The sequence below is a fragment of the Sparus aurata genome, chromosome 17, assembly GCF_900880675.1.
Source record: "Sparus aurata chromosome 17, fSpaAur1.1, whole genome shotgun sequence".
Lineage (NCBI taxonomy): Eukaryota > Metazoa > Chordata > Actinopteri > Spariformes > Sparidae > Sparus > Sparus aurata.
The window spans coordinates 25,472,390-25,497,707 of NC_044203.1; the positions used below are offsets into that span (position 1 = coordinate 25,472,390).

Below are 25,318 nucleotides of genomic sequence, written 5' to 3' on the forward strand. Positions count from 1 at the left end.
CAAGAACCATGATACAGTCATTTAGACTTTCACATTTGTGGCACCCTTCCGCAGAAAAACCTGCGTGAAGAAGCAAATTCTAAGTCTACCAAAATAAGTCTGATTACTTAAAGTAATCAGCATCGAGGAGATCCAACGAGTAAACACAAACACTCTTGGACACTCCAGAATGACTATACCATTGTAGGTGCCACACTCTGCATCTCACCCTAACAAATTGACATCACTCACATTCCTGTTCTCACTAACCCAGAGATTAACTGAGAAATACAGGTATTGCGTGAATTCAATGTCATAATCATAGTGTTTATCTGGATTTTCTTTTCTTTGTGTAACTTCTTTTCTTGATGTTATGTTCACGATCCTTGCTTAGCCAGGACAGAGAGTGAGCCAATGCCCAGCTGGTTAATGAACTGCCCAGATGTTACCAATATTAATGAAATGACAGATGAACTCCTTCAAACTATGGATTATACATGTGGATCTGTGCTCTCAGGATCCCACATCAAGCGACATCCTGAGACCAAAGGGGGGATGTTGGGACCCACAGATGAAGTCATTCATTGTGGATTTCAAAATGGACTCTGAAATGAACTCAGTGTCCCAGAATTCCCCATTCTTCACACCTAGGTGCAGAATTCAGGTTTGAGCTACTATTGGTCAGGGTGACAGACCCCCTGCTGATCAGGTAGTCAAAACCCCAGAGCATTCAATGTTCTCTCTCTCACTCAACGCGCTCTACTCCTTTAACTTTGGATCTTCAAGGGCTCCTCTCCACCCTCCAACCTTGGAGCCCCAACTTTCTCCTGTAACCGCCAGCACCTTCTCTTCAAAGACTGGTAACGTTGAACTGGGCTTAGATAGCGAACCATAGCACGGCTAAGCACAGGACTTTAAACTCTGGTTGATGTAATGTGTTCAATTGATGTGTTTGTTCAATGTTTTGGTGTTATGGTGACCTCGAGTCAAGTTATTGGTAGTTTGCTTTCCTAGAAGGCTAATTCGACATTAGTCGAGTTATGCTTCACACAGACTCAGGGTCTCTGCATGCAACTAACCATCTTCTATAACCTGGCACCACGTCACACACACATACATACTCACAGACACACACATTCCTGGAGGCTAGAGCATATCACACCCACATGTGATATCATTGACCGCCATTGTTCCTTTGTTCTGCCAGGCACTCGCACTCGCACACACACACACACACACACACACACACACTGGTATAGTACATGTTAGTTAGATTGTGTGTTTCCATTTTGTGTTAAATAAAAGATCTTGAACCTTCTTGCTGTCTATTTAATATTGTACATGAGTGAATGTTGCCAACCTCTACACTGTCAAGAACTCCAAAATCCTTCAACCATTACTAGCTGTTATGGTGAATTTGGTTGTAGTTATTAAGTTAATTATTAACCAGAGTTATAAACAGTTCAGTACGTTTTTATGAGACTAATTTAGTAAAATTGCTATCTTTTTCCCTTCTTCAAGGGTGGTGCCCCGAGGTGATCTAATGCAAATTGGATCATATTATTTATCATAATTAATAATTATCCCAAATAATCATTAATTATTATTGATAGCCAAATTTAACCTAAATCCCCCTTTTATTGTTGTTAAACACACCTTAACCGGGCCTTGTGTAAGGTGAGGCCCAACACTGCCACTGTCAGAAAGTTCAGTGAAGACTTTAGTGAACACAGAAGAATTGTGTATCTCTGTCCCATTCAGTGTCCAGGTGTAAGTAGCAGATGGTTCAGACTCAGCAGAGCAGATTAATGTTAAGTTCTGCTCAAAACTGATCTTGCTTGGGCCTTTAATTTGAACATTTCCGGTCCATCTGAAAGAAACATTTTACGTTTTTACAGCAGCACACATAATAAAGAATGTGAAGCTAGTTCAATAGGAGATTAAAAAATGTAAAATTTTGTGCTGAACAAATCATTTCAGCAAAACATTGTTATGGCACACATCATTTTGAGCAGTAAATATAAACTATACAGTTACTTACAGTTAACAATCATGATGTACTGAGCTTTATCTTTGCCGACAGGGTTGCTGATTTCACAAGAATATTTTCCACTGTCTATTTTAGACAGACTTTTAAAGGCCAAAACTCTGTTCTCCTCATAAAGTGCCATGTTGTCAGTCAGGATCAGATCTGAGTCATCCTTCCTCCACAGTCTGGTAAAGTTGGAGCCAGCTGCAGCATCACAGGTTAAGTTGACAGAGTTCCCCTCAATCGGCAGGTTTGTTGATGATGTAACAGCAGCAGCACCTGATATTCTCTCTGTTGGGCAAAAGACCATATATGTTGTGTGAAAAATATGAAAACAGGAACAAAAGTAACTCTGAGTTGACTGAGTAAATGAAGATAGTATACATATTCATTGTACATTTTAAAACGGCAGTGGTACATGTGACATAGTGTCACAGTTCACACACTTTATGGCCGTGAAGAAAATGGATCAATTCTCGAAAAACTGACTCTTGACAGGTGACGATTAGAAGACCCACGATGGATGTTGTGTGACAAATATGAAAACAGAAACAAAAGTAACCCAGGGTTGACTGAGCAAATAAATAAAGTTATTTATGCATAGTATATTTTAAGAGTGATTTTAACAGTTACCCTTTTAAACAACTGTTAACTCAGCAGTCTACATGGCTCAGTTTGTGTGTCAATAAAGCACATGTCTGACCTGATGCATCAGTGGTGCTGGTTGTAGCCAGAGATGGAAAAGCGTAAAACGCTGACGCAGCGACCAAACAGAGCACACCATTTGTGTGTAAATGTGTGTAAAAAAAAAAAAGTGGACTTCTGTAGGTTTGAACATTGTTGGAAACATGACAATGTAAGAACACAGCTTAACAAAATACTGTATATACGGTAATAAAGGTCTCTTCATTTTTAGATATCCAGTATTAATGCAGGATTCCTACATATGATATCTTTAATGGCAATTACACAGAGTATTGAATTTCAAGCCAATGTTGACTGGCTTAAAATATCATATCTGCTGGTGGAATGGGTCTGTCGGAAAAATCTTTACGAAGCCTGCCACTCTTTAGAAGTATAATACTGTGGGTTAAAATCAACATCTGGTATCAACAAAATCTACAATCAACATTTCTGAAGATGTATAGCAGCCACAAACAACTATTTGGTACCTGTTACAGTCACTTGATGCATCGCTGATGATGTTCTCTCAGTTATATTGTTCATGGCTTGACAGGTGTAGCTGCCACTGTCAGAAAGTTCAGTGAAGACTTTAATGAACACAGAAGAATTGTGTATCTCTGTCCCATTCAGTGTCCAGGTGTAACTAGCAGATGATTCAGACTGAGCAGAGCAGATTAATGTTAAGTTCTGCTAAAAATTGATCTTGCTTGGGCCTTTAATTTGAACATTTTCCGGTCCATCTGAAAGAAACATTTTACGTTTTTACAGCAGCACACATAATAAAGAATGTGAAGCTTGTTCAATAGGAGATTAAAAAATGTAAAATTTTGTGCTGAACAAATCATTTCAGCAGAACAATGTTACAGCACACATAATTTTGACCAGTAAATATAAACTCTACAGTTACTTACAGTTAACAATCATGATGTACTGAGCTCTATCGTTGCTGATTTCACAAGAATATTTTCCACTGTCTGTTTTATTCAGACTTTTAAAGGCCAAAACTCTGTTCTCCTCATAAAGTGCCATGTTGTCAGTCAGGATCAGATCTGAGTCATCCTTCCTCCACAGTCTGGTAAAGTTGGAGCCAGCTGCAGCATCACAGGTTAAGTTGACAGAGTTCCCCTCAATTGGCAGGTTTGTTGATGATGTAACAGCAGCAGCACCTGATATTCTCTCTGTTGGGCAAAAGATCATAGATGTTGTGTGAAAAATATGAAAACAGGAACAAAAGTAACTCTGAGTTGACTGAGTAAATGAATATAGTATATATATTCATAGTACATTTTAAAACGGCAGTGGTACATGGGACATAGTGTCACAGTTCACACACTTTATGACCGTGAAGAAAATGGATCGATTCTCGAAAAACTGACTCTTGACAAGCGACGATTAGAAGACCCATGATGGATGTTGTGTGACAAATATGAAAACAGAAACAAAAGTAACCCAGGGTTGACTGAGCAAATAAATAAAGTTATTTATGCATAGTATATTTTAAGAGTTATTTTAACAGTTACACTTTTATATAACCGTTAACTCAGCAATCTACATGGCTCAGTTTGTGTGTCAATAAAGCACATGTCTGACCTGATGCATCAGTGGTGCTGGTTGTAGCCAGAGATGGAAAAGCGCTGCGCTTTCCACCGGAGAGGAAAGATAAACACTTACTTTCAGAATCTATTTAGCTGGGGATGAATTATGTTTTGGCTGAGATGTTTTGGATTTTGAAATGCATCTCACTTGGACACCTAATATGATCAATTATTGCCTTTCCGCTGTTGTCCACCAAACATCCCCAATGCCACAACATTCATCAGATGTGATTAAGATGACGCTTCAATTTGACTAGAGCACAGAAAACTCCGTTGTTATGTTACAACACCTCTTCCTGACTGTGTTCCACCGCTTCAAACCAAAGACAGGCGCACGGACCAAAACAAAAGTTTTAAAAAAAAGTCATTTCAAATAACCAGAGTTGTTCGTACTTTGACTGAAAATTGTATTGTCTCTATTGAAGGGTGTAGGTTTGATTGTGACATTGGTGGGGACACCACCGCCATGTGCCGCCGCCAGGGGAGAAAAATTGTATACGTTGTAAGGCGGTGTAATGACACTAATGACGTTATGTGTAATAACTATCTCTGAAATTTACTTCAGTCATAGTGCATTACATTACATTATAGCGCAAACCACTGCATTAAACTTTGCATTATACATACACTGTAAAAAATATCTGTAGAAATTACGGTAAAAAACTGTCAATAGCAACAGTAAAATACCATAAAATAAAAAATTGTATATCACTGTAGTAAATACATTAAAGAAATGTATTTACACAAAGAATTACCGTAAATCAAGAAACAGTAAATAACTTAAATTTTACGGCCTTACTAAGTAGAAAATATGGAATTTACTGTGAATGTTATAAAAAGTTTGCTAAATTCACAGTAAAATACCGTAATGTCACAAGCGTGTAATTACCCTAAAATTGACGGTATCATTCTGTCTGAATTACAGATTTTGCTGATGTTTACGTTTAAATTTACGGTACACAACCATTAAATCATACCATCATTTGTATAGAAAGTAGAATGTTAAAAAGTATGGTATATTTAAGCAATACATCATGACAGGCCGTGGTATGTGCTAATTATATCATAGTTAAGGGGCATTGTTCGGGCCGACACAAAGCACTTAATGCAATAGAAAACTATAAATGTTGTATTATTGTCAAAACACAGTGAATTAGAATAAGATTAACTTTATTGTCCCACAGGAAAACATAGGCCTACAACAATCGTTAGAGTTTATCATATAGAGTTTTATTGCAACATTGTTAACACATCCTTTTTGAATAATATGGAAGTCCATTTCCGCCAAATTATGAGATACTAAGTCAAAATTATGAGATAGCTAAGTCATAATTATGAGATACTAAGTCAAAGTATCTCATAATTTTTGTCAAGTGGCGGAAATGGGCTTCCATAAAATAATAGTATATTTTATTTTATATCTTTCTTTTGTACAGTGAAAACACAATTTCTATTTTTATTTTATTCTTGTACATGTCCTTTTTTTATTTTATGTAAAACATGACAATGAAAACGTTGTTGTGTTTGTAGTTGTTCGTGTCAATAAAGCTTTATTGAATTGAGGAGAGAGACACAGAGAACGACAGAGAGAGAGAGAGAAAGAGAGAGAGAGAGAGAGAGAGAGAGAGAGAGAGAGAGAGATGACCGCTGAGTTAACGGAAGCTAGAAATTTTGAATTTCAGTTCACCGCCATTGCTTCGCGCCCACAGGAGCAGTGTTTGTTGTTGTGACAGAGAGACAGACACACAGCTAGATAGATAGATAGATAGATAGATAGATACAGACAGACAAGACAGACAGAGAAGAGAGAGAGAGAGAGAGAGAGAGGACCGCGAATTAACGGAAGCTTGAAATTTCAGGTCACCGCCATTTCTTCGCGCCCACAGGAGCAGAGTCTCTTCTTCAGGTAAGCACATTCACAGCTCATTGAGACTGTCTGATTAACGTTAGCTAGCCGCAGAGCCACATTAGCTCTTATTCGTTGACTTTAAAGCAGAGGAGTTCAGGTAGCTATATCTTAAAAGTTGCTGGACATGTCACTATCTTCTTTTTGCCGAATAAAAGAGTGACTTAAGGGCTCTGAGAAGTCGCTAACGTTAGCTACAGCTAATGTTGCTAATGCTAGAAAAATGTTTAGCTGTAACTTCTGTAGCAAGTCGGTTAAGACTTTGATAATGGAGAAACTGGTTTACTCTTAATAAAAGATGATACAAGGAGACTTGGATGTATTACGAAGGAAACATTTATTGACACTTGATCTAGGCGAATTCAAAGATAACATAACAAGTGAGAATGATCCCTTTAACACCTTAGCCATACAATTTTTTAACAAATAATTTCACCTTCTCCACAGCACGGTGCAGCTGGATAATGTAAGGCAATCAACTTTGCAGGAATGCGGTATGGCCAGTACTCTGATTCGTCGTCATCGTTATCAGCACTCATCTTCAGTGAGTACATTTAAATAGATTGGCTTCTGAACTGGTGCTGCCATTAAATGTTTTTGTTTCTTCATACCTGTCAAATACTTACATGGCCACATCAATAATTATGTCTCCCATATATGTCTACTACCCTGTTATCTGGAGTTCCTTAAGGGTAAATCCTCGGAACTATCCTTAAAAAAATCAAAATCACTGATTCGATGTCAAATCCAAAGGATTGTGTGTTTTCAGCTGTAGTCACTCTCCACAGTTTCTCCCTCAGTCTCTCTCAATCTATTAGATCTGCTAAATCTGTTAACTGTTTTAACGCCTCCTGAAATCATATTTATAGGATGGCCTTTTTATGAGATTTTTTAAACCTACTCTTCATTCACCATTTAATTTTTTTTCTGTTCCAACTTCTTTAATTAATGTTTTGTTTTTTGTTGTTGTTGTTGCGGGAAGCACTTTGCAACAGTGTAAGTGCTATATAATAATAATTATCATTATTATCATTAACAATGTTTTCTATTTTGTCTTTCTTTGTTTGGTTGCAGTGAGATTCATGCCAGTCCACAGTAAACACCTGATTGAAGACTGCTGGTAAATTTTCAAGCAGGAATGATGACAACACCTGCCCAAAGTTCCAGTTTCCTTAACATTGTAACATGTCTGTATGAGACTCTGTCCCACCTGTCTTCAGTCAAGTCTGGACCCAATGACTCAAACACCAGTCTTGTCAAGGTAATTAGAGGTAAGCTATGGTTCATGTCAGTGTAGCAAATGAGTAGATGCAAGCACTCAAACTACACTCAATCGATCTCCCTCAAGTGAACGGTGCCAACAGCTTCATACAAACATACAGTAGAAAAAAAAAAATCAGTATTATGGACAGGATTCAGGATTTAGGCTGCAATTCGACAAGGGTGAAACAAATAGTGATGATCACTTAGTCCTGAAAAGTGACTGTTTCTACTTTTCACACTAATACAATAAAATAAATGAAATACTCCTGATGACCTGCAAAACTATATTCCAGAGTACTGGTTTCATTCTATGTATAGCTCATTGGAGCTCAGTTTAACAGCAGAAGGCTGAATTTATCTCTGTAGGCATCATGCTAAGGCTTTACTTTAATCTAACCTTTGCTTTGTTTCTTTTTTCTGGCTGCAGAGAGGATCATGCCAGTCTACAGTGGACACCAGATGGACAACACATGAGTCTTCAAGCAGAACTGGTGACTGCTGAATGCTTTAAGTTCCAGTTTCTTGAACACCATGTCCATGTTAAGAGCCCTCTTCAGCCAAGTCTGGACTCAGTGACTCATTAGTGTTGATCAACAGGAGGGCAAGTGGCTCCTTTTTTCATGACGTTTATTTCTTCTACCATGGACTATCCTTCATATGTATGGACACACACTGTCTTTTGAAGATGTCAACACTGCCTTGTGAGTATACTAGACAAGTTCTGTTTTTCAAAGAGAATGTGTATATGCAAAGAGATGTTCTTAAAGTTTATCAATTATAGTCTGTACTTTGGTTTACAATGGGCTTAATTGGTTATTTCCTTTATAATTTGCCATTTGCATTTGCTGACTGTAAAATCTACGCCAACAAACTGTAATTCCATGTGTGTTGTACCATATTTTTTACGGTGAAATTCTGGCAACCACAGCTGCCAGTATTTTACCGTAGCTGAACTTTGCAATAAAATACCGTAATATATCTTACAGTTTTACCGTGTTTTTTCACTGATGGACTGTAATTAGGTTTACAGTATATATGTTATTTTTAAAAGAATTTACCGTAAACAGGTTTATATGATAACTGTTATTTTTACAGCAAATTACCGTAAACAAATAACAGTTCTCTAATGTGAAATTTACAGTTACATTGTGACCGTATTTTCTACGGTGTAGGAACACCAGCCCTTATGTCTCCATTACGAGGCGCTGCTTCCTTTCCCCATCCTCTGACCTCTCACCTCTCAACCACAAGACAAGATTAATTTAACAAACAAAGCCTGTTTGACTGAATATTTGCTTCTTCTCCCCCCTCACAAAGAAGATGAACTCCTTATTCCTCAGGCCAAACAATGTCCAGCACCAGGCCTCTTCTCCCTATAGAAAGGACGATGTGTTGCTCTCTTGCTATAAACAGATCACCGGAGAACTTATGTTATTAATTTTAACAACTAAGCACAATAGAGTCCTCTCTCTCCACATCAGATGACAAGAAGTGGGGGTTGATGTTGGTTGGGGTAAAGATGACCCAGTCCTCCCCCCTCACAGGCCAAAGCGTTTTACGACCCTGTCTGTGACATTCCAATCTTTGCTGCATCCCAATCCTATACTCATCCACATTTCAAAATGTTCTGAATAACTATTAACTACAATTTCATCTTCTTAATTTTATCAGATTTCCAAATAGCCAAGAAAGTCATACAGTAGATATTTTCCATGTTATTGTCGAGCCCAAATGAAGTTTATTACTTAATGAATTTGGGGTTTGAAAGAAACCAGCCCCCACCTTTGCGATGGGCACAGACTTGCATATCATGATCCTCTTTGTGTGTAATGCTTGTGTTATTTACCAGTTAAATGTCTGATGTTTTCTTAAGATAGAACTACAAGGAATATGTATAAGTCCTTGGTCCTACTGTGTATTGTATGCTTTATGGTTTATGTTGTATACTATTGTTTTATGACTTAATCATGTTTTTAATTCTTTAATTCTTGGATCATATTCATGTTACATCTTTTAACGAAGACAAAAATTCGACTTTTAAGATGGTAAAGTTTTTGGGAAGTTAAAACACGATTTCGAAACATTAAGGCAATATAGTTTATTTGAATTAAAGTGTTGTGGGTCACAACTCCCAACACAGAGGGAGCATTGTCAGCCAGCCCCACCCCTGCTCGGTGTGCCTGCTGTAAGGTCATAAAAACAGAGAAGATGCTCTTCTCTCTTCTCTTCGCTTACTCTTCTCTGGTCTTCTCTCATGCTGAGGCTTTGCTCTCACCTTCGGGTCCTGACTTCGGTCAGGACTTTGGCTCACTCTCTCTCTCCTTTTGGGTCCTGACTTCGGTCATGACTTGGAGTCTTCTCCTCCGGGCTCTCTTGCCCCCCTGTTTCTCCTCCTGACTTCTCTTCTCTTCTCTTCTCTTCTCTTCACTTCTTTGCTTTTTATTCTTATTTTTATTTTTTAAGTAATCTTTACTTTTATTTTTGCAACAAGCTCTAAGAAAGCGAATTGAATAACTACTTTAAGTACTTTAAGTACTTTTATCCAAGTCTTTAATAGAACAAATTCTTTTCTTTTTGATTTTTGATTTGATTTTAATATAACTTTAAAGTATCACCGCCTGATCCAGAAGAAGTTGAATTAGTTAAAGGATCAGAACTTAAAGAACTTAAAGAACCACTTTGAAACATCAAAGAAAAGTCTTTTTCAAGACTGTGATCATCTGATGAAGAACGTTGCAGTCCATCGTCTGCCTCAGAAGCCGTGCAAGGAGTCTCCACAAAAGGGACTTTGTTCCCAGCCGAGATCGACTCTGCCCCCAGCGCTCCCAAGGCGGAAACCCCGCTGGGCCTACGGACCAAGAGTCCTTCAACAGAGTACCGGCCTTCCCTCTGGCTACTGGACCGACGCGCCGTGCCGTGGTCCAACCCAGAACTCTCAAAGAGACCAAGCTTCAGTGCCTCCTGACGCCCAGACAAAACAGGCTGAACGTCTTCATACAGTTGGATCCACACACGTGAGAATGAGTGGTGTCTAAAGTTCTGACTCCTGTCTAAAGTTCTGACTTCTGTCTAAGGTTCTGACTTCTGTCTAAAGTTCTGACTTCTATCTTATAAACTTAAGAAAGCTGAGGTTAGGGTCTCGTTAGTATTAAAAGATTACTCCCGTAATATTTAATATATAAAAACCCGACCCTTTAACTTTACCATCTACCGATGGTCACATAACTTTATTACTTTGCTTATTACATTCTTTACCTTTTCGTTATCTGTTGTTCGTCTAAAATTGTCATGTCATTTATGCTACCCCAAAATTATTTAGTCAATAAACATATATGATCATTTGTTTGTCTGGAACTTAATTTTGATGTGGAGAATCGATGGATACGTGCAAAGAATTCACTGCTTCAGAATATTGAGATTGAATAAATTGATTTTAAATTGATACTCTAACCATCCAAGTCAAACTTGTACAGTTAGATGTTTAGAATAGTTCCCTCCAGCCTATTCTAGTAAATCAAACAATGGAGGTGGTGCCCCTTCTACGAGTGTAAAATTAATCACCAATGATTAATGACCTTGATTATAAGCAGTGATAGTCCCCTACATTTATATCGATTGTGCCATCCATGGGAGGCCCGCATAGCCTACCTACCTGTCCTACAAATTCGTGGTTCCCCATGTGAGGCATAGTTGTTTACCAGTGATTAATTAATTACCAGTAATTAATTATCCCTTTTTATCAAAGTAGTGTCTCCTACAACGGTAAAGTTCTGGCAACCACAGCTGCCAGTATTTTACCGTAAATTCTACAGAAGTTTTTTTACAGTGTAGATTAACAACACAACACAAGCATGTAGACTGCTCACATATTGGCACTATGCTGGCTTTGGAGCATTGAGGAGCATAACTTGGTGTTCACAAAATCAATCCACCAGGCTACGACAAAAAAAAAAAAAAGGCTGCTCAAATGAAAGGTCTCTCAAAATAGAAAGTTATTTGCTCAAAACAAAACCTATAAGGATCAATAAATCTGAACTACTACTGACAATCCCAATATACAGAAACACGTTGTCTGCCTGCTCCTCATATTTATATACAATTTCCAAGGATCTACCACAGAGTGCCTTAGTCTTTTTTTTTCACATTACAGTGTTATAGCCTATGTTGAGCTCTCACCTGTAACTCCACCTGGTCTCTCCCTGAACTAGGCCTACAACGATTGCTGCAGCACCCTGATGAAATAACACATGATGCCAGCCTGACTGATTAACTTTGTACAATGCATTACCTACTGTACATAAGCAGTCAAACATATGCAGTAAAACACTTAATAAAGCATCATGTCAAATAAACCTGTAGCCCTGAATCTTCCCTAGATGAGCTATAACCTGGGAGGGGTTCCTCTGTCACCTGATAAATAAAACATTGATGCTGTGAGCCATGCACGTGCACACATAAGGCCCAAGGGGTGCTTGAGCCTGCCCTTTTTGCCTCATATTAAAAAGTGCCCTTTTTGTGTGTTTTTTAATGAATAAATAAATTCCTGTTGTGCAAAGGGATGTCAAAAAAACGGCAGTATAAAAACAAGACGGTTTTCTTATCTACCGTACGCATTTCCTTGTAATACGGTGTTGTGTGTGTGTTGAGCCTAAAGCTGCTTCTCGGTCCGCTGCGGCTCCGGTCTCTCTCACAGAGGAGAGAGAGAGAGAGAGAGAAGCAGTTCGGTAAAGTTGGAAATATGTTCATAGATTCGAACTTCCCGGATCAATAACTCAAATATCAATAACTTAAATATGAGTCATATTTCAGAAGAGCGCAAATTTGTGCTTGTTAAGAGCACTGCTTGTTAATGAGAGAGTTAAGAATAATCTAATCTGACAGCTGTCTGTGTCGGCTGTTTATGTCGCCACAAATCTTAAACTTCTTCCAGATATTGAGTTCACTGTGACTTTGCTGTCACAGTAGTCATTTCTTTGTTTTGTCACATTTTTAGATGTGTGGCCTGTATTTGTAGTTTGCACTGGCCTCCAATAAATAGCCTAATAATAAACCAGTGTTTTATTGCTTTAATGCTTTTTAAGAATTGCAGCTGAATTGCATGTCTTCCAAACCTCCGTATTATGATAATGTGAATAAACTCATGTTGAATATAATTTGTTGACACAAAAGAAATGGCAATTGCATATCACTAACAGCTACACAGGGTACACAGCTAAGTAGTTAGCTTTCTATAAGAACTTTGTTTATTAATTAAAAAAAAAAAAAAAAAAAAATTTATTTTGTTTGGTGAAATAGCTTCTAATGACTTCCACCTTTCTTTTCTTGCCCGACATCCTCAGACAAGTGTTGCAAGACAACAGTGTCGGCCTCCTCTTGTCACAAAGCCTGCACGTGAAACAACTTTGACAGCCTACCAGGGGCTAAGCCAATCAAAAAACAACTGACCTGCTGTCTCAAAGACGTATTTGAGAGGGGGTGCCGAAGTGGGTAGGGATTTAACCCTTTGTGTGCCTCATGAGGCGCAATTTTTTTCCTTATTGATGGTGTAGACATTTCGGCCATCGTTTGAGGTTGGTATGGACACATCCATACGCAGTTCTACGCCTATCTCTCTATTGCTCTATATGATCTCCATTCCACGAAGAAATACAAGTGAAACATCTGCTCACCATAAACTTCCAGTCTGGTGGTTCCTTCCAGTATTGATCCTCCCTGTGGTACAATGAAAACACTGTATTCTCCACTGTCTCTCAGAACCAGATTCCTGAGCTCCAGAGATCCCGTAGAATTAAAGAGGGTGACCCTGCCTTCATAGCCTGCAGCAGTAGTATTTGTAGCGATTATAACTTTTTCACCAAATCGCCATTCCACAAATGAAAAGGGTTGTTCTGATGGAGTCAGTGTTGTGGTGAACATCACTGTCCCTCCCAATGCTGCATTCAGAGGACCATCTGGCAACACACCAGCTCCTTTGGTTAAACCTGGAACACACAGTGACAGGTCTCAACTCAACTCAACTTTATTTATAAAGCACTTTAAACAGCCACAGCTGGGACAAAGTGCTGTACATAAATAAGAAATAGAATGTAAAACATTAGAACATAAAAAACAATTTAAAAACAATAAAACAATCAGAATGTTAAAACAATAAAACAAGATCTAAGAGGTCTGAGAACAACTCTAATAATTTGAGTATTTTGCAAAATGATTCACTGGAACAATATCTTTAATCACAACCACAAACACACAAAACCTCTGAATAAAGCTAAGTTGAGTGTCAACTTGCTAATTGACTGAAATGACTTGTTCAGTTTGTCAAAAATAAAGCTGCCAAGGATCCTCATCAGTCCATCACATGATGAAAACTAGTTTCATCTCACCAAAAGAAAATGTAGATCACAACAACAGACAACTAAATCTCCTCTAACAGAGAGAGGAAGACCCTTCATTTTCTGTTGTGCTGAAAAAAAGTAATTCAGTTCTGTCACTGATATTTCTGTCATAATGTCTGTGTGTACGGTACAGTGCAGGTACTAGCTGTGCTTCTATATGACTCCTCTGTAATTTAAATGATTATGACAGTAGTAAAACTCAGTAATTCATCAAACACAACAGTCACATATTACAGAGATTTCTGAGAGTCCAGTGATATATAAATATATTAATGTTGATGCTGTTACACAACAACTGTTGATGGTAACATTTACAGAAATAAGTGAATAAAGATTTGTCTGCTGTATCAAGTGATGGAAGCTCACCTGAGATGACTCCCAGGATGATGAAGTGTATCACAGCTTTTTCCATTTCATCTGCAGTATCATCGAGTATGAGAAGAGAGAAAAGTATTACACTACTTCACTGTCCCATTTCTAGGTTTCTGCATAATGGATGCAGAATACAATGTATGATGGTAGTACAGGGAAGGACTGTGCGATAGGGACTTACCCATCAACATACCTCTGATCAGTGATCAACAAGATTGAAAATGATTAATAGTGCCGGTACTGAACAGTGAAACATTCAACATTAATTTACTGTGAATTTGCTCTGTATATTGTATCGGGAGAAGACTTGAAAACTGATCGCAGGTATTTCCAGCCATATTTATCAGGCAAACTTTCATCCCCTTGCGTCTTGAAGTGTTTCTCATTACCTACACTACAGTTTCATTGGGATGTTGAAAAAACAGGAAGATATCCTGCTGAGTAGATCACGTACAGACCACCAGAGGGAAGCATACTGCAGTGTTTGGCATACAAGGTGCTCTGCTTGAAGGATTTATCTCATTATTCAGGCATTTTGCTGCATAGAGTAGGACAAGATGGAGGTGATTGAGATGTTGTATTTTTCTTTTGTGATTGGAAAAAAACAATCTTGCAAGTTACAAAAGTCTCTCTAGTGGCTTTGAGTAGCAGTTGTCACCACAGTAACCATTGATGTGTCATTATTGCTGAATTTATTGTTTTGTGCAAGTAAATATGAACAAAAAAAGCATGAATTCACGTAAAGAACGATAGGATACATTTGTACATACGGTTTTAGGATATTATATTTAAACAACATTTACATATTCAATTGCTGTCAGAACCACATGACATAGACAACATTATTATTATGTGCATCTTTTTTGCATAATGTCTTATCTCATTGTCTTATCATTTCCATTTTTCAATACTGAGGTTGGAACATAAGAGTTCAGCAAAAGTAAGATTAGATATACACTGTAAAAAAAATAAGAAAAGTACACAAAGATATTTATATCAATAAATGTCATTTCAATGCTTCAAATATGAAACAACATAACTGAATACATGTTCATCACTATTTATAAAAAGCAGAACAAGAAATGTTTCTTTTTACTCAGCTGTTCATGTGCAATGAAGGCAAGTGGACTTATTTTCAAATAAATACATTTTATATTTGTAATACAGTAAACGTAAAACTCTAAATTGTCATCCAGATCCAAAGTTGAAATGTTATCTCTCAATTTCTCTCAAAAATACCAATCATTATGCTTCAGGTTATCCAGAGTTTTTTAGACTCTGTATAAAAACTGTATTTCTCTAACTTCTATCATTTGTCTTTTTTTTTCCCTCAAGCTGCCAAGCTGTGTGTCTTTATTTCTCTCTTTCTAGTTTTATCCTTCTTCTCCTCTCTTTTTTTTCTCAGGCTCCTTTCTCCTGGACCATCAGTGGCCCAGGAGCATCCCTTTAGCCTGGCTGATGCCTCATGCAGATGTTGGCTCTGGATTGTCACAGTTTTGGGTGCCCTTCATGGATTATAATTCACTTCACTGGTCATCAAAATTGGTATATATACCTTGCTAATCTTCTTTGTGGGGAGGGGAGCTTGTGTAGTGCAGGTACCCACTTGGCGACACCTCCAGCTGCTCATTTCCTCCTTGATCAGTAAAAATACCTTATAATCTGATCTAAATCTGAATCTATAATCTGAAATTCTTTCATTGTAATCTGTATGTTCTGTGATTTTGATTGCCTGTTCTGTCAGTGTGACATCTGTTGCATCCCACCTCTTTGTTTACTAGTAAATCAAGGACTGAGGCACAAGAGGCTTTGTACATTGTGCAGATTGTAAAGTCTGTTGAAGCATTATGATTTTTGCCTCATGGCCGTCAATGGATGCAGCTTCAAGCACATGAATATTTCTGGGTGTCTAAAAATAACACATCCAGATACACTGATATGACTGACTTTTCTTGTTGCAGGTCAAGATGTTTTCATTTTCTGATCACCTGCAAGACATAAAAGGAAACAAGGGAGTTAAATATAGAGTTGTTTGAGGAATGATATTCTATACTGAGAATAGCAATTGTTGGCCCATAGTAGTTTTAACATATTCAAAACTTACTGTCATTGAAAGACATTTGAGTTTATGTGTGCTTATTCCCGATGCAACTTTTACTGTTTATTGTACATTTTGCCTAATGTAATGTATCATGCTAGAGAAAGGTTGGCGTTAAGGCTGTCGTAATCTAAAGACAGTCACCTATTAATACATGATTTTTAAAAAAGGGAAAAGTCTGGCTGGTATGACTGTGAAGGCTTTTCAAACCAGGCTTAGGACTACATATAGACTGCAACACTAGCAAAGTTTTGTTGTCACAGATCAACCTGGTTCTGGTTTCACATTTTCTCTCACCTCTATCTGCGCTCTTTCCTCACAATATACTTTGGACTTAAAATAAACTTTTAACTTTGCCTGCCGAGTCTCTGATTGTGTTCTTGGTTCCAAAACAGATATTACCGAGCTCTTACAATAACCACTTTACTGATTGATTCTTGAAAATTAGAAAAAGGCTCCTGGGTTACACCTTAAAGCTATTTTCCACTTACTTTCTGGTATAGAGGTAGTACCCTCCACCACCAGCTGCTGCACAGACAGCCAAACACGCAATTACTATTCCAGCAATGCAACCAGCCGAACAGCCTGATGTTTTACCTTGGATGGGTGAAAAAAAACGAAGAGGTGGTGAGAAATGGATAAATCTGACAATGTTAAATTGTAGAAGTGCAAGGCTTAATTTACTGTTTTATGGGTTAGGGTCATATAGTTTTAGAGTTTTGCCTTTGCAGCCATTACTGTCCCATGAAATTAAAATAAATCTGCCACATTTAGTTGGAATGATCTTTATAAAATCTGCTACAACTTCACTTTGGGTAAATTGCAACATCCAAGAGAAGGGCGGGAAATCGATTATTCGATGCATCGCGATTCTTTCAGGAATAATTATGTCTCGATGCAGATAAGTTAATAATCAGCTGGTGGAATGGCTAGCACCAAGCCTATAAGACCGGCACCGACTTCTTTGCAAGCTACTGTATGGCAGAATTTTGAGTTCCATCGAGTCGAGGGGAGAAATGACAAGACCTACACAGTTTGTAAGGTGTGTGGAACTCAAATTAAATACATCGTCAACACAACTAATTTGAGAAACCACCTTGCGTATCCACCCAGAATTGGAAGAGAAGCAGCGACCTGTTGCAGATGCCAGCCAAAGAACGATCGAGCAGGTGGTGGCACTGCTTCAACCGAACTCTGAGAGAGTGAAGCGGATTACCAAATTCATTGCAAGTTTTATTATATTGGATTTAAGACCGTATTCAGTTGTGGAGAACATGGGTGTTCAGATGATGGTGTTCACTCTAGAGCCAAGATACAAAATACCATCTCTGTGTTACTACACTGACAGAGCCATACCAACACTCTACAGTGAAACTAAAAGAGAAGTTTTGGACACTTTGATGAAAGCGGGTAGGTAAGCAGCCATGTGTTAGTATGAGAGCTGATACATAGGTCCATAATGTGTTGAAATGCAAGCTACATTGATTATTGCATTGAAAGTGTTTTTTATTTTTATATAGGCTACAGTGCCTTTAACAGGAGGATTCTGTGTTCATGGAAAGTCACATCTATTTGTGACAAAGAAAAGCCTTTTCTTTAATAAAATATTAGAGAAGGTAATTAATCTGTTGATTTTTTTTAAGGATCACAGAAGTAGGAAGTGATTGGCAAACTCTGAGTAGTAAACTCAGATTTAATTGTTATTATTTTTAAATCATACATGGAAATGTACACAAAAAAAACTGTGGCATCGAGATGCATCAATAATCGGTTTAGAATCGAATCGTTGACCTCTGAATCGAAATCGAATCGAATTGTGAGGTGCCAGTAGATTCCGAAAGGAAGAGGTAGAAAGTGACACACAGGATGATATAACTAGTCTAGTCTAGTGACATATAGCCTACCATACAAATCACATAATTGAAAACCCCACAAGTAACTACAAAACAAAAAAAGTGCAACAACCTTTTCTGCAGTCCTGCTCTAGAGCTATTTGATTAAGACTTGAGAGCACTTGAGGTTTGACTTACTTAAAGATTGATTTCCTTATGACAAGCTTGACCCACTTTGAGCCATAAAATTCCAGAGCAATAAAACGAAAGTTACGTATGTAACTACGGTTCTATGAATCCTGGATGACCGCCAGAGGCGGTGCTTCAGCACTGAATGTCTCCATCTCGCGCATGCGCAGGTCGAGTGTTTATACCAACAAAGTCACCTGTGACCCTTGATGATACCGGCAAGCCTATATCTTCCGGTGACATCAGAGGATCTGTTCCTGCAGAATCTTCTCGCGAAACCACAAGGATTCTGAGTGACTGGCGGTCATCCAGGATTCATAGAACCGTAGTTACATACGTAACTTTCGTTCTATTTCATCCTTACTGACCGCCAGAGGCGGTGCTTCAGCACTGGATGACCCATAACAACAAGGTCACGAGGAATGCCAATACATACCTCAGTGAGATGAAGCAGTAGAGGTGGGCAGCAGGGCCACACCCAGTGGGTGGGGAGTGGCCACATTCACCCGATAGAATCTGGAAAAGGTAGTTGGTGATGCCCACGATGCCGCATCACAGATGTCCCCCAGGGGCACACCACGCAGAGCCGCCCATGATGTAGAGACAGCCCTAGTAGAGTGGCACCTCACCCCGGATGGCAGGGGGCGACCACTGTGTTCATACGCCTGGGTGATGACATCCACAATCCAATGCGACAGACGCTGCTTGGAGAGAGCACAGCCTTTCTTAGGACCACCATAACAGACGAACAGCTGTTCTGACCGTCTCGTGCTTGCGGTCAAATTTATATAGACTCTTAAGGCCCGCACAGGGCACAGCAGTCCTAACCTTTCCTCCCCTGCGGGGGGAATAAACTGTGCCAGGTGGATAGGTCGGTTAAGGTTCGACGGTGAGAGAACCTTAGGAAGAAAGGCTGTATTCGGCCACAGGGTGACCCCTGAGCCATCTGAGTTCCACCTCAGACATGAGTCACTGACTGAGAGAGCGTGTAGCTCCCCAACACGCTTTGCTGAAGTGATGGCAAGCAGAAAGGCAGCCTTAGCAGACACCCACTTCATCTCTGCCTGCGCCAGGGGCTCAAAGGGAGGCAGACACAGAGCATCCAGCACCAGGGGCAGATCCCATGCTGGAATTCTCTGTGCCTTTGGGGGTTGTAACCTCAAGGCTCCCTTTAGGAAAAGGGACACAAGTCTGTGGCACCCCACGGTGTTGTCGTCAACTTGAGCGTGTCGAGAGGAAATGGCTGCCACGTACACCCTCAGAGTAGCAGGGGACCGTCCGCCATTCAGGAGTGACTGTAGGAACTCCAGAACTTTTGGGATTGTACAGTGCACGGGGTCCTCACCCCTGTCTGAACACCAGACAGAAAACAGTTTCCACCTGTTCTCATACTGCATCCGGGTAGAAGGCGCCCTAGCATTCAGTATGGTATATTGGACGGTGTCTGAGCACTCCGACAGCAGCGGGTTGGGCCCTGCAGTGGCCAAACCCAGAGCTGCAGGCGATGAGGGTCGGGATGCCAGACCCGGCCCCCTAACTGGGACAGGAGATCCATCCTGTGGGGGAGAGGCCACGGTGAGCCGCGGCACAGCCTGTGCAGCAGAGGAAACCATGTCCTCCCTGGCCAGAAGGGGGCTACCAATAGCAGCCTGTGGCCCTGCTGGAGGACCCTCTGCAGTATTTGAGGAATCAGAGGCATCGGGGGGAAGGCATAGAGAAGACCCTCTGGCCAATCGTGGGCGAGAGCATCCTGGCCCAGAGGGCTGGCCTCCTCTGTCAAGGAGAACCAGAGGGGACAATGGGTCGACTCTTCTGTGGCAAAGAGATCCACCTCTGCCCTGCCGAAGACGTCCCAGATATTGAGCACCACCTCTGGGTGAAGCCGCCATTCCCCCGGTGGAGGCTTGCACCGTGATAGGAAGTCTGCGGCCCGGTTCCGTTCCCCAGGCAAATACATCGCCCTTATGCTGGCTAGGCGGGGGGCCGCCCACAACAGGAGGTCCCGGGACACCTGCAACAGCCGTGCAGACCTGGTTCCCCCTTGGTGGTTTATGTGAGAGACGGTTGAGATGTTGTCCGACCGTACTAGCACATGCCTCCCTCTCAGGAACGGGAGAAAAAGCTGCAGTGCCATGTGCACTGCTCGTAGCTCCAGCACATTGATGTGGTCCGAGCGGTCCTGTGCAGACCACAGGCCTTGGGCTGTCCGGTTCTGCCACACAGCACCCCACCCTGAGAGGGATGCATCTGTTGTGACGGTCTCCCGACGGGATGCAATGGAGCCCATGGGCATGCCCTGAAGGAGAAATGATCTCTCCCTCCAAGGGGTCAGAGCAAGGAGACAACGCCGTGACACCTTGAGTTTCCTGTGCCGGTGCCGCCTGGCATCCAAGTGGAAGCTGTTCAGCCACCTCTGAAGGGGACGTAGTGACAGCAACCCTAAGGGAACCACAGTGGCAGCAGCCGTCAGCTTGCCTAAGAGGCGCTTATACTGGACATAGCGCAAGCAGCGGCCCTCCTGAAAGAGGAGAAGGAGGTGGAGGATGTCGTCCACGCGCCGAGGTGATGGACAGGCCTTCATGGCAACAGCATCCAGAGTCACCCCCAGAAAGAGTGCACTCTGTGAGGGAACCAAGCAGCTCTTTTGGAAATTCACTCTGAGGCCGAGCTGGGCCACATGTGAGAGGAGAATCGCTGTGTCCCGGGTCACCTGAGACCGGGATGGCGCACAGACCAGCCAGTCGTCCAGATACGGCAGGATCTTCATGCCCCGCGACTGCAGGGGTGAGAGGGCTGCCGCCACACACCTGGTGAACACCCGTGGAGAAAGGGAGAGGCCAAACGGGAGAACCCTGAACTGAAAATGGCGGCCCTGAAAGGCAAACCGCAGAAATTTTCTGTGGTGTGGTGCAATGGGGACATGAAAGTACGCGTCCTTCAGGTCTACTGAGGTAAACCATTCCCCTCTGGCAACAGTACGCAGAACCTCTGCAGTACTGAGCATGTGGAACTTCAGGACTTTCAGGAACCGGTTGAGTCCCCTCAAGTCGAGGATAGGGCGGAGTCCACCGTCTTTCTTTTCGACAAGAAAGTAAGTCGAATAGAACCCCCCGGGTGACAGGGGGTCTACTGGCTCGATGGCACCCTTGTCCAGGAGGGCGGACAACTCCTGGTTGAGGGCATGGGCTTTTGCCGGGTTGCGTATGATGGTCATCTTGACCCGGCTGAAGGCAGGGGGCCGGCGTCGGAACTGAAGTTTGTACCCGTGGGTTAAGGTGGAAATCACCCAAGGATCCTTGGTGGAAGCAGCCCAGTAGCTGAGCTGCTGCTGGGAAAAACAGCCGACGACCGGCCCCGGACTCTCAGCGCCTGGTCCCCCGGCCTCTAGAGGCCCTGGGGGGACGACGGGCAGCGTCGAAGTTCTGAGGTTGTCTAGAGGGCGGTCGTTCGGGGGCTCGAAAGGCCTGAGGACATCGTTGAGCCGGCTGTTGAAACGGTCGCTGAGACCTAGGGTAGCCACTGGGGGGAGTCTGTGGCTGAGTGCGGCGCCTGGGGGGAGCTGAAGAACCCCCAGGTCTGCTTGGAGGAGGCATGCTCCTGTGAAGCCCAGAGAGCTGCTGCCGCGTCTGCCTGGCCTGGACTGTGCGCTCAAGCGCCTCTACAGCAGCCGACCCAAAAATCTCGCCGGGTTCCACTGGGATGCTGCGGAGGGTTCTCCGGCACGCCTCGGTGAGAGGCGACTGTGCCAGCCACACCTGGCGGCGAGCCTGGACAAGTGTGGACATCAGGCGCCCCAGTTCTCTGGACATCAGAGCAAATGCCTGCAGGGATGCGTCACTGAAGCTGTGGACGGAAGCGTCCAGCGTAGCCTCCTGCAGGGACGCTGAGAGAGCGAGCATCAGATGCGAGAGGGAATTGCCAATGCGTCCCATGCGTGCTGCTGCGTCATAGGCCTTAGAGAGCAGGTCATCCGTGGCCCGACACTGGGGGCGCGGACACCTGGCATCCGTTCTCAGAGCCTCATCGGGCGAAACAATCAGAGCCGCTATAGCCGGCTCAACCGCTGGCATATGGGCCAAGCCGAACTTGGCTGCATCCTGCATGGCTGCCAGGGTCCGGCCATCTGATGTTGCGTGAGAGAGGGCTCTAGTATCTCTCCAGCATGCGTGCAACTCCCTCAGATATTCTTCTGACGGAGGCACAGTAAAGGTGGCAGGGGCTGGACCACGCCTGAAGAAGGCACTGGCGGGAGCCGGCTGAGCCTGCGGAACATCCAACTGCAGGCGGGCCAGGGCCATACGAATGATGGCACCCATGGAGTTATTCTCGGACCCAGCACCGAAACTGCGGGCTGAGGAGTGGTAGCTCGCCCCGGAGGTGTGGGAGGCAGCGTCCTGGGGGACCACATCCGCCCCGTAGTCAGCGAACTCAGTGGCCGAAGCAGCCACGGAGAGCACGTCCTCCTCTGGTTCAAACATGGCGGCAGGGGGAGCAGGAGTGCCCACATCCACTGCACCAGTCCCAGATTGGATGGCTAGGAAGAGGGACTTCATTTGATTTAGCTCCTCAGTCAACTGGTCCACCCTGGAGGCCAGTTTAGACTCCTTGACCCTCTTCCCAGAGGAGGCGCCCGCAGCCTCTGCAGCCCGACGTTTAGATCGGCTAGGCTGTGCTGGAGGCAATCGCTGGGCTGGGGTCAACTGGTCCGGCTCCGGAGCATGGCCCAGCAGGTGTTCAGCCTCGGCCAGTCTAGCAACCCGCACTGCCCGGGGCATGAAGCTACAGTTCATGCACGGGTCCTCTGAAAGCCCCTCCCTCAGGTGATCGAGGCCAAGGCACGGAGGACACATATCATGACCGTCTTCAGACTGCAGAGCGGCCAGACAGGCCGAGCAGGAGTGGTCACCAAGCATGGTGACAACTGGTTCAAATACAAGCAACTGAGAAAAACAACAGATGCTGGGAGAGGGAGCGAACGCACTGCCTTCACCAGCAGGTGTCGCACAACAACGCAGTTAGCCTTTGTGGCTAACACTTCTGCTAACTACAAGGGCAACAGCACCCGCCTATGCTAGGAGCGGGAGCGAGAGCACTGCCTTCACCAGCAAGGGTCAGCTTACTGCGCAAAAAATCAATGGGCACCACCGCATGTGCCACAAAATGCAAACTTAAGTAGGCCAGGCGAAAACGCCGGTAAAACTGCCAAAAGGAAAGCAAACACAGCTCAGGATGCAGCTGTTACAGAGAATAGTAATACACACCTATGATGGGAGAGGGAGCGCACACACTGCCTTCACCAACACGGGAAAACTACAACGAAAGGCGGGTACAAGTTGTACGAATTACTCACAGATGTAACAGTAGTACGGATGTCGGGAGAGGGAGCGAGTACACTGGCTTCACCAACATATAAGGCTACAACTGAAAACGGATACAACCAACGGTGTACCGATTACACAGACAATAGGTCAAGCGGACAACACTGCTAATGCCCGCAAATGACAGCACAGATGTCGGGAGAGGGAGCGAGTGCACTGGCTTCACCAACATAAAAAACTAAACGGAAAGCGGGTACAACCAGCGGTGTACCGATTACACAGACGCTAGGTCAAGCAGGCAATGCTAACCGCTAGCGCCCGTAACCAATAGCACAAATGTCGGGAGAGGGAGCGAGTACAACGCCTTCACCAAACTTATTTAACAAAAGAAAGAGATACTCAAAGGAAACGTAACACTACGCCTGGTATACTCAGCCAGTTGTAGAGACGAACCGATGGTGATCCGGAGGGGTGTCCGCGGCAAACCGCAACAAAACTCCCGTCTCAGCTCGTCGCAGCCCTTGGAGGGCGAGCAGCTCGCAGCTCCGACAGGTTGTCGCAAGGCTACCAGCGACGAAGCAGCAGTACGTGTTTAGTTCAGCTAGAGCTCACTGACGTACGTCTATCTGCGAAGCGAGAAGATGAAAAGGAACAGATCCTCTGATGTCACCGGAAGATATAGGCTTGCCGGTATCATCAAGGGTCACAGGTGACTTTGTTGGTATAAACACTCGACCTGCACATGCGCGAGATGGAGACATTCAGTGCTGAAGCACCGCCTCTGGCGGTCAGTAAGGATGAAATAGAACAGATATGGCAGCAGCAGCAGGGAGGCCTGATGTGGCTGTGACATACATCTTAAGAGAATGACCAAAGTCAGGTAGATGGTATGCAAAACACCTTCTGATTCTAATGTTTTTCTCCTGATTGGTTCTTCTGTGTTGACCATTCTTTTGACACATTTTTGGACACTGTCACTTTGAAACAACATGTATTTTTTGCATCCTAAGAGCCTTTCTTTGATGAGATGATTCCCCTTTATATTGAGTGTGTTTTAAAGAAAATCTAAATCTCTCTCACAGTGTTGGGATTTGTGGTGCACATTTTGTTCAATAAATCAGAGCTGCCAACTGTCATGCATTTACTGTGAGACTCATGCAGTCGGCACTTTTCAAAAAAGACAGGCACTACATGTCTATTTTCTCATGCAGTGAAAAAAAATTCATATCAGATAACATCAGATGTGAAAAAGGATACAGACAGCACACAGACAGACAAGATAGCAGTGTCATTCAGACCATCAGGGGGAAGTGAGAAAAATACACAAATAGTTAACACTGTACATGGTTTTCAACTCATTCCAATACTACACAAAAAATCTCATTTCCCAGCATCTCTGTAAAAGCTGTCTGGTTTTCATGTTTAAAGTGCATCCTGTCTGCTTCTGTGTCTGAGGTGTGTCTTGCCTCCCATCAGCTGCTTGACATATTGTTTCAACTGATTTCAAAATATACATATGCAAATCCAATAAACAGTAAGTAGTAGGCTTCTTCTTTGGGGTTAAACGAAAATGGAGCAAGTACAATAACTACAATTTTAAAAGTCCATGACTGGAGTGTGTTTGGTTAGGTTTGGTCTTCCAGTGTACGCTATGTACAGAT

At 42.6% G+C, this 25,318-nt stretch overlaps 2 protein-coding genes across 2 annotated transcripts; both read right to left on the reverse strand.

The window, feature by feature from the left end:
• Window positions 1–2,012: 2,012 nt before the first annotated feature.
• LOC115567754 (carcinoembryonic antigen-related cell adhesion molecule 2-like) lies at window positions 2,013–16,195 on the reverse strand. The gene is made up of 6 exons (XM_030394603.1): window positions 16,168–16,195; window positions 15,776–15,856; window positions 14,215–14,265; window positions 13,126–13,437; window positions 3,655–3,870; window positions 2,013–2,083 (listed from the first exon to the last, which is right to left on the reverse strand). The coding sequence occupies exons 3-6, from the start codon at window positions 14,258–14,260 to the stop codon at window positions 2,013–2,015; spliced, it is 645 nt and encodes a 214-aa protein (XP_030250463.1). The 5' UTR covers window positions 14,261–14,265; window positions 15,776–15,856; window positions 16,168–16,195.
• Window positions 16,196–19,395: 3,200 nt separating this feature from the next.
• On the reverse strand, window positions 19,396–23,252 carry LOC115567755 (uncharacterized). Its single transcript, XM_030394605.1, has 2 exons — window positions 21,847–23,252; window positions 19,396–21,803 (listed from the first exon to the last, which is right to left on the reverse strand). Exons 1-2 carry the CDS (start codon window positions 23,250–23,252, stop codon window positions 19,760–19,762), a joined length of 3,450 nt encoding a protein of 1,149 aa, XP_030250465.1. The 3' UTR covers window positions 19,396–19,759.
• Between the last annotated feature and the right edge of the window lie 2,066 nt (window positions 23,253–25,318).

Bases quoted from the DNA above. Each gene is read 5' to 3' on its own strand.
- LOC115567754 (XM_030394603.1), bottom strand. From the start codon at position 14,260: ATGGAAAAAGCTGTGATACACTTCATCATCCTGGGAGTCATCTCAG. The intron at 13,438-14,214 runs GTGAGCTTCCAT...TGTGTGTTCCAG, and splicing joins CATCCTGGGAGTCATCTCAG to GTTTAACCAAAGGAGCTGGT. The intron at 2,084-3,654 runs ATTCTTGTGAAA...ACAGTGGAAAAT, and splicing joins TAAAACAGACAGTGGAAAAT to ATTCTTGTGAAATCAGCAAC.
- LOC115567755 (XM_030394605.1), bottom strand. From the start codon at position 23,252: ATGCTTGGTGACCACTCCTGCTCGGCCTGTCTGGCCGCTCTGCAGTCT. The intron at 21,804-21,846 runs GTCTCAGCGACC...CGATGTCCTCAG, and splicing joins CCCCCCAGTGGCTACCCTAG to GCCTTTCGAGCCCCCGAACG.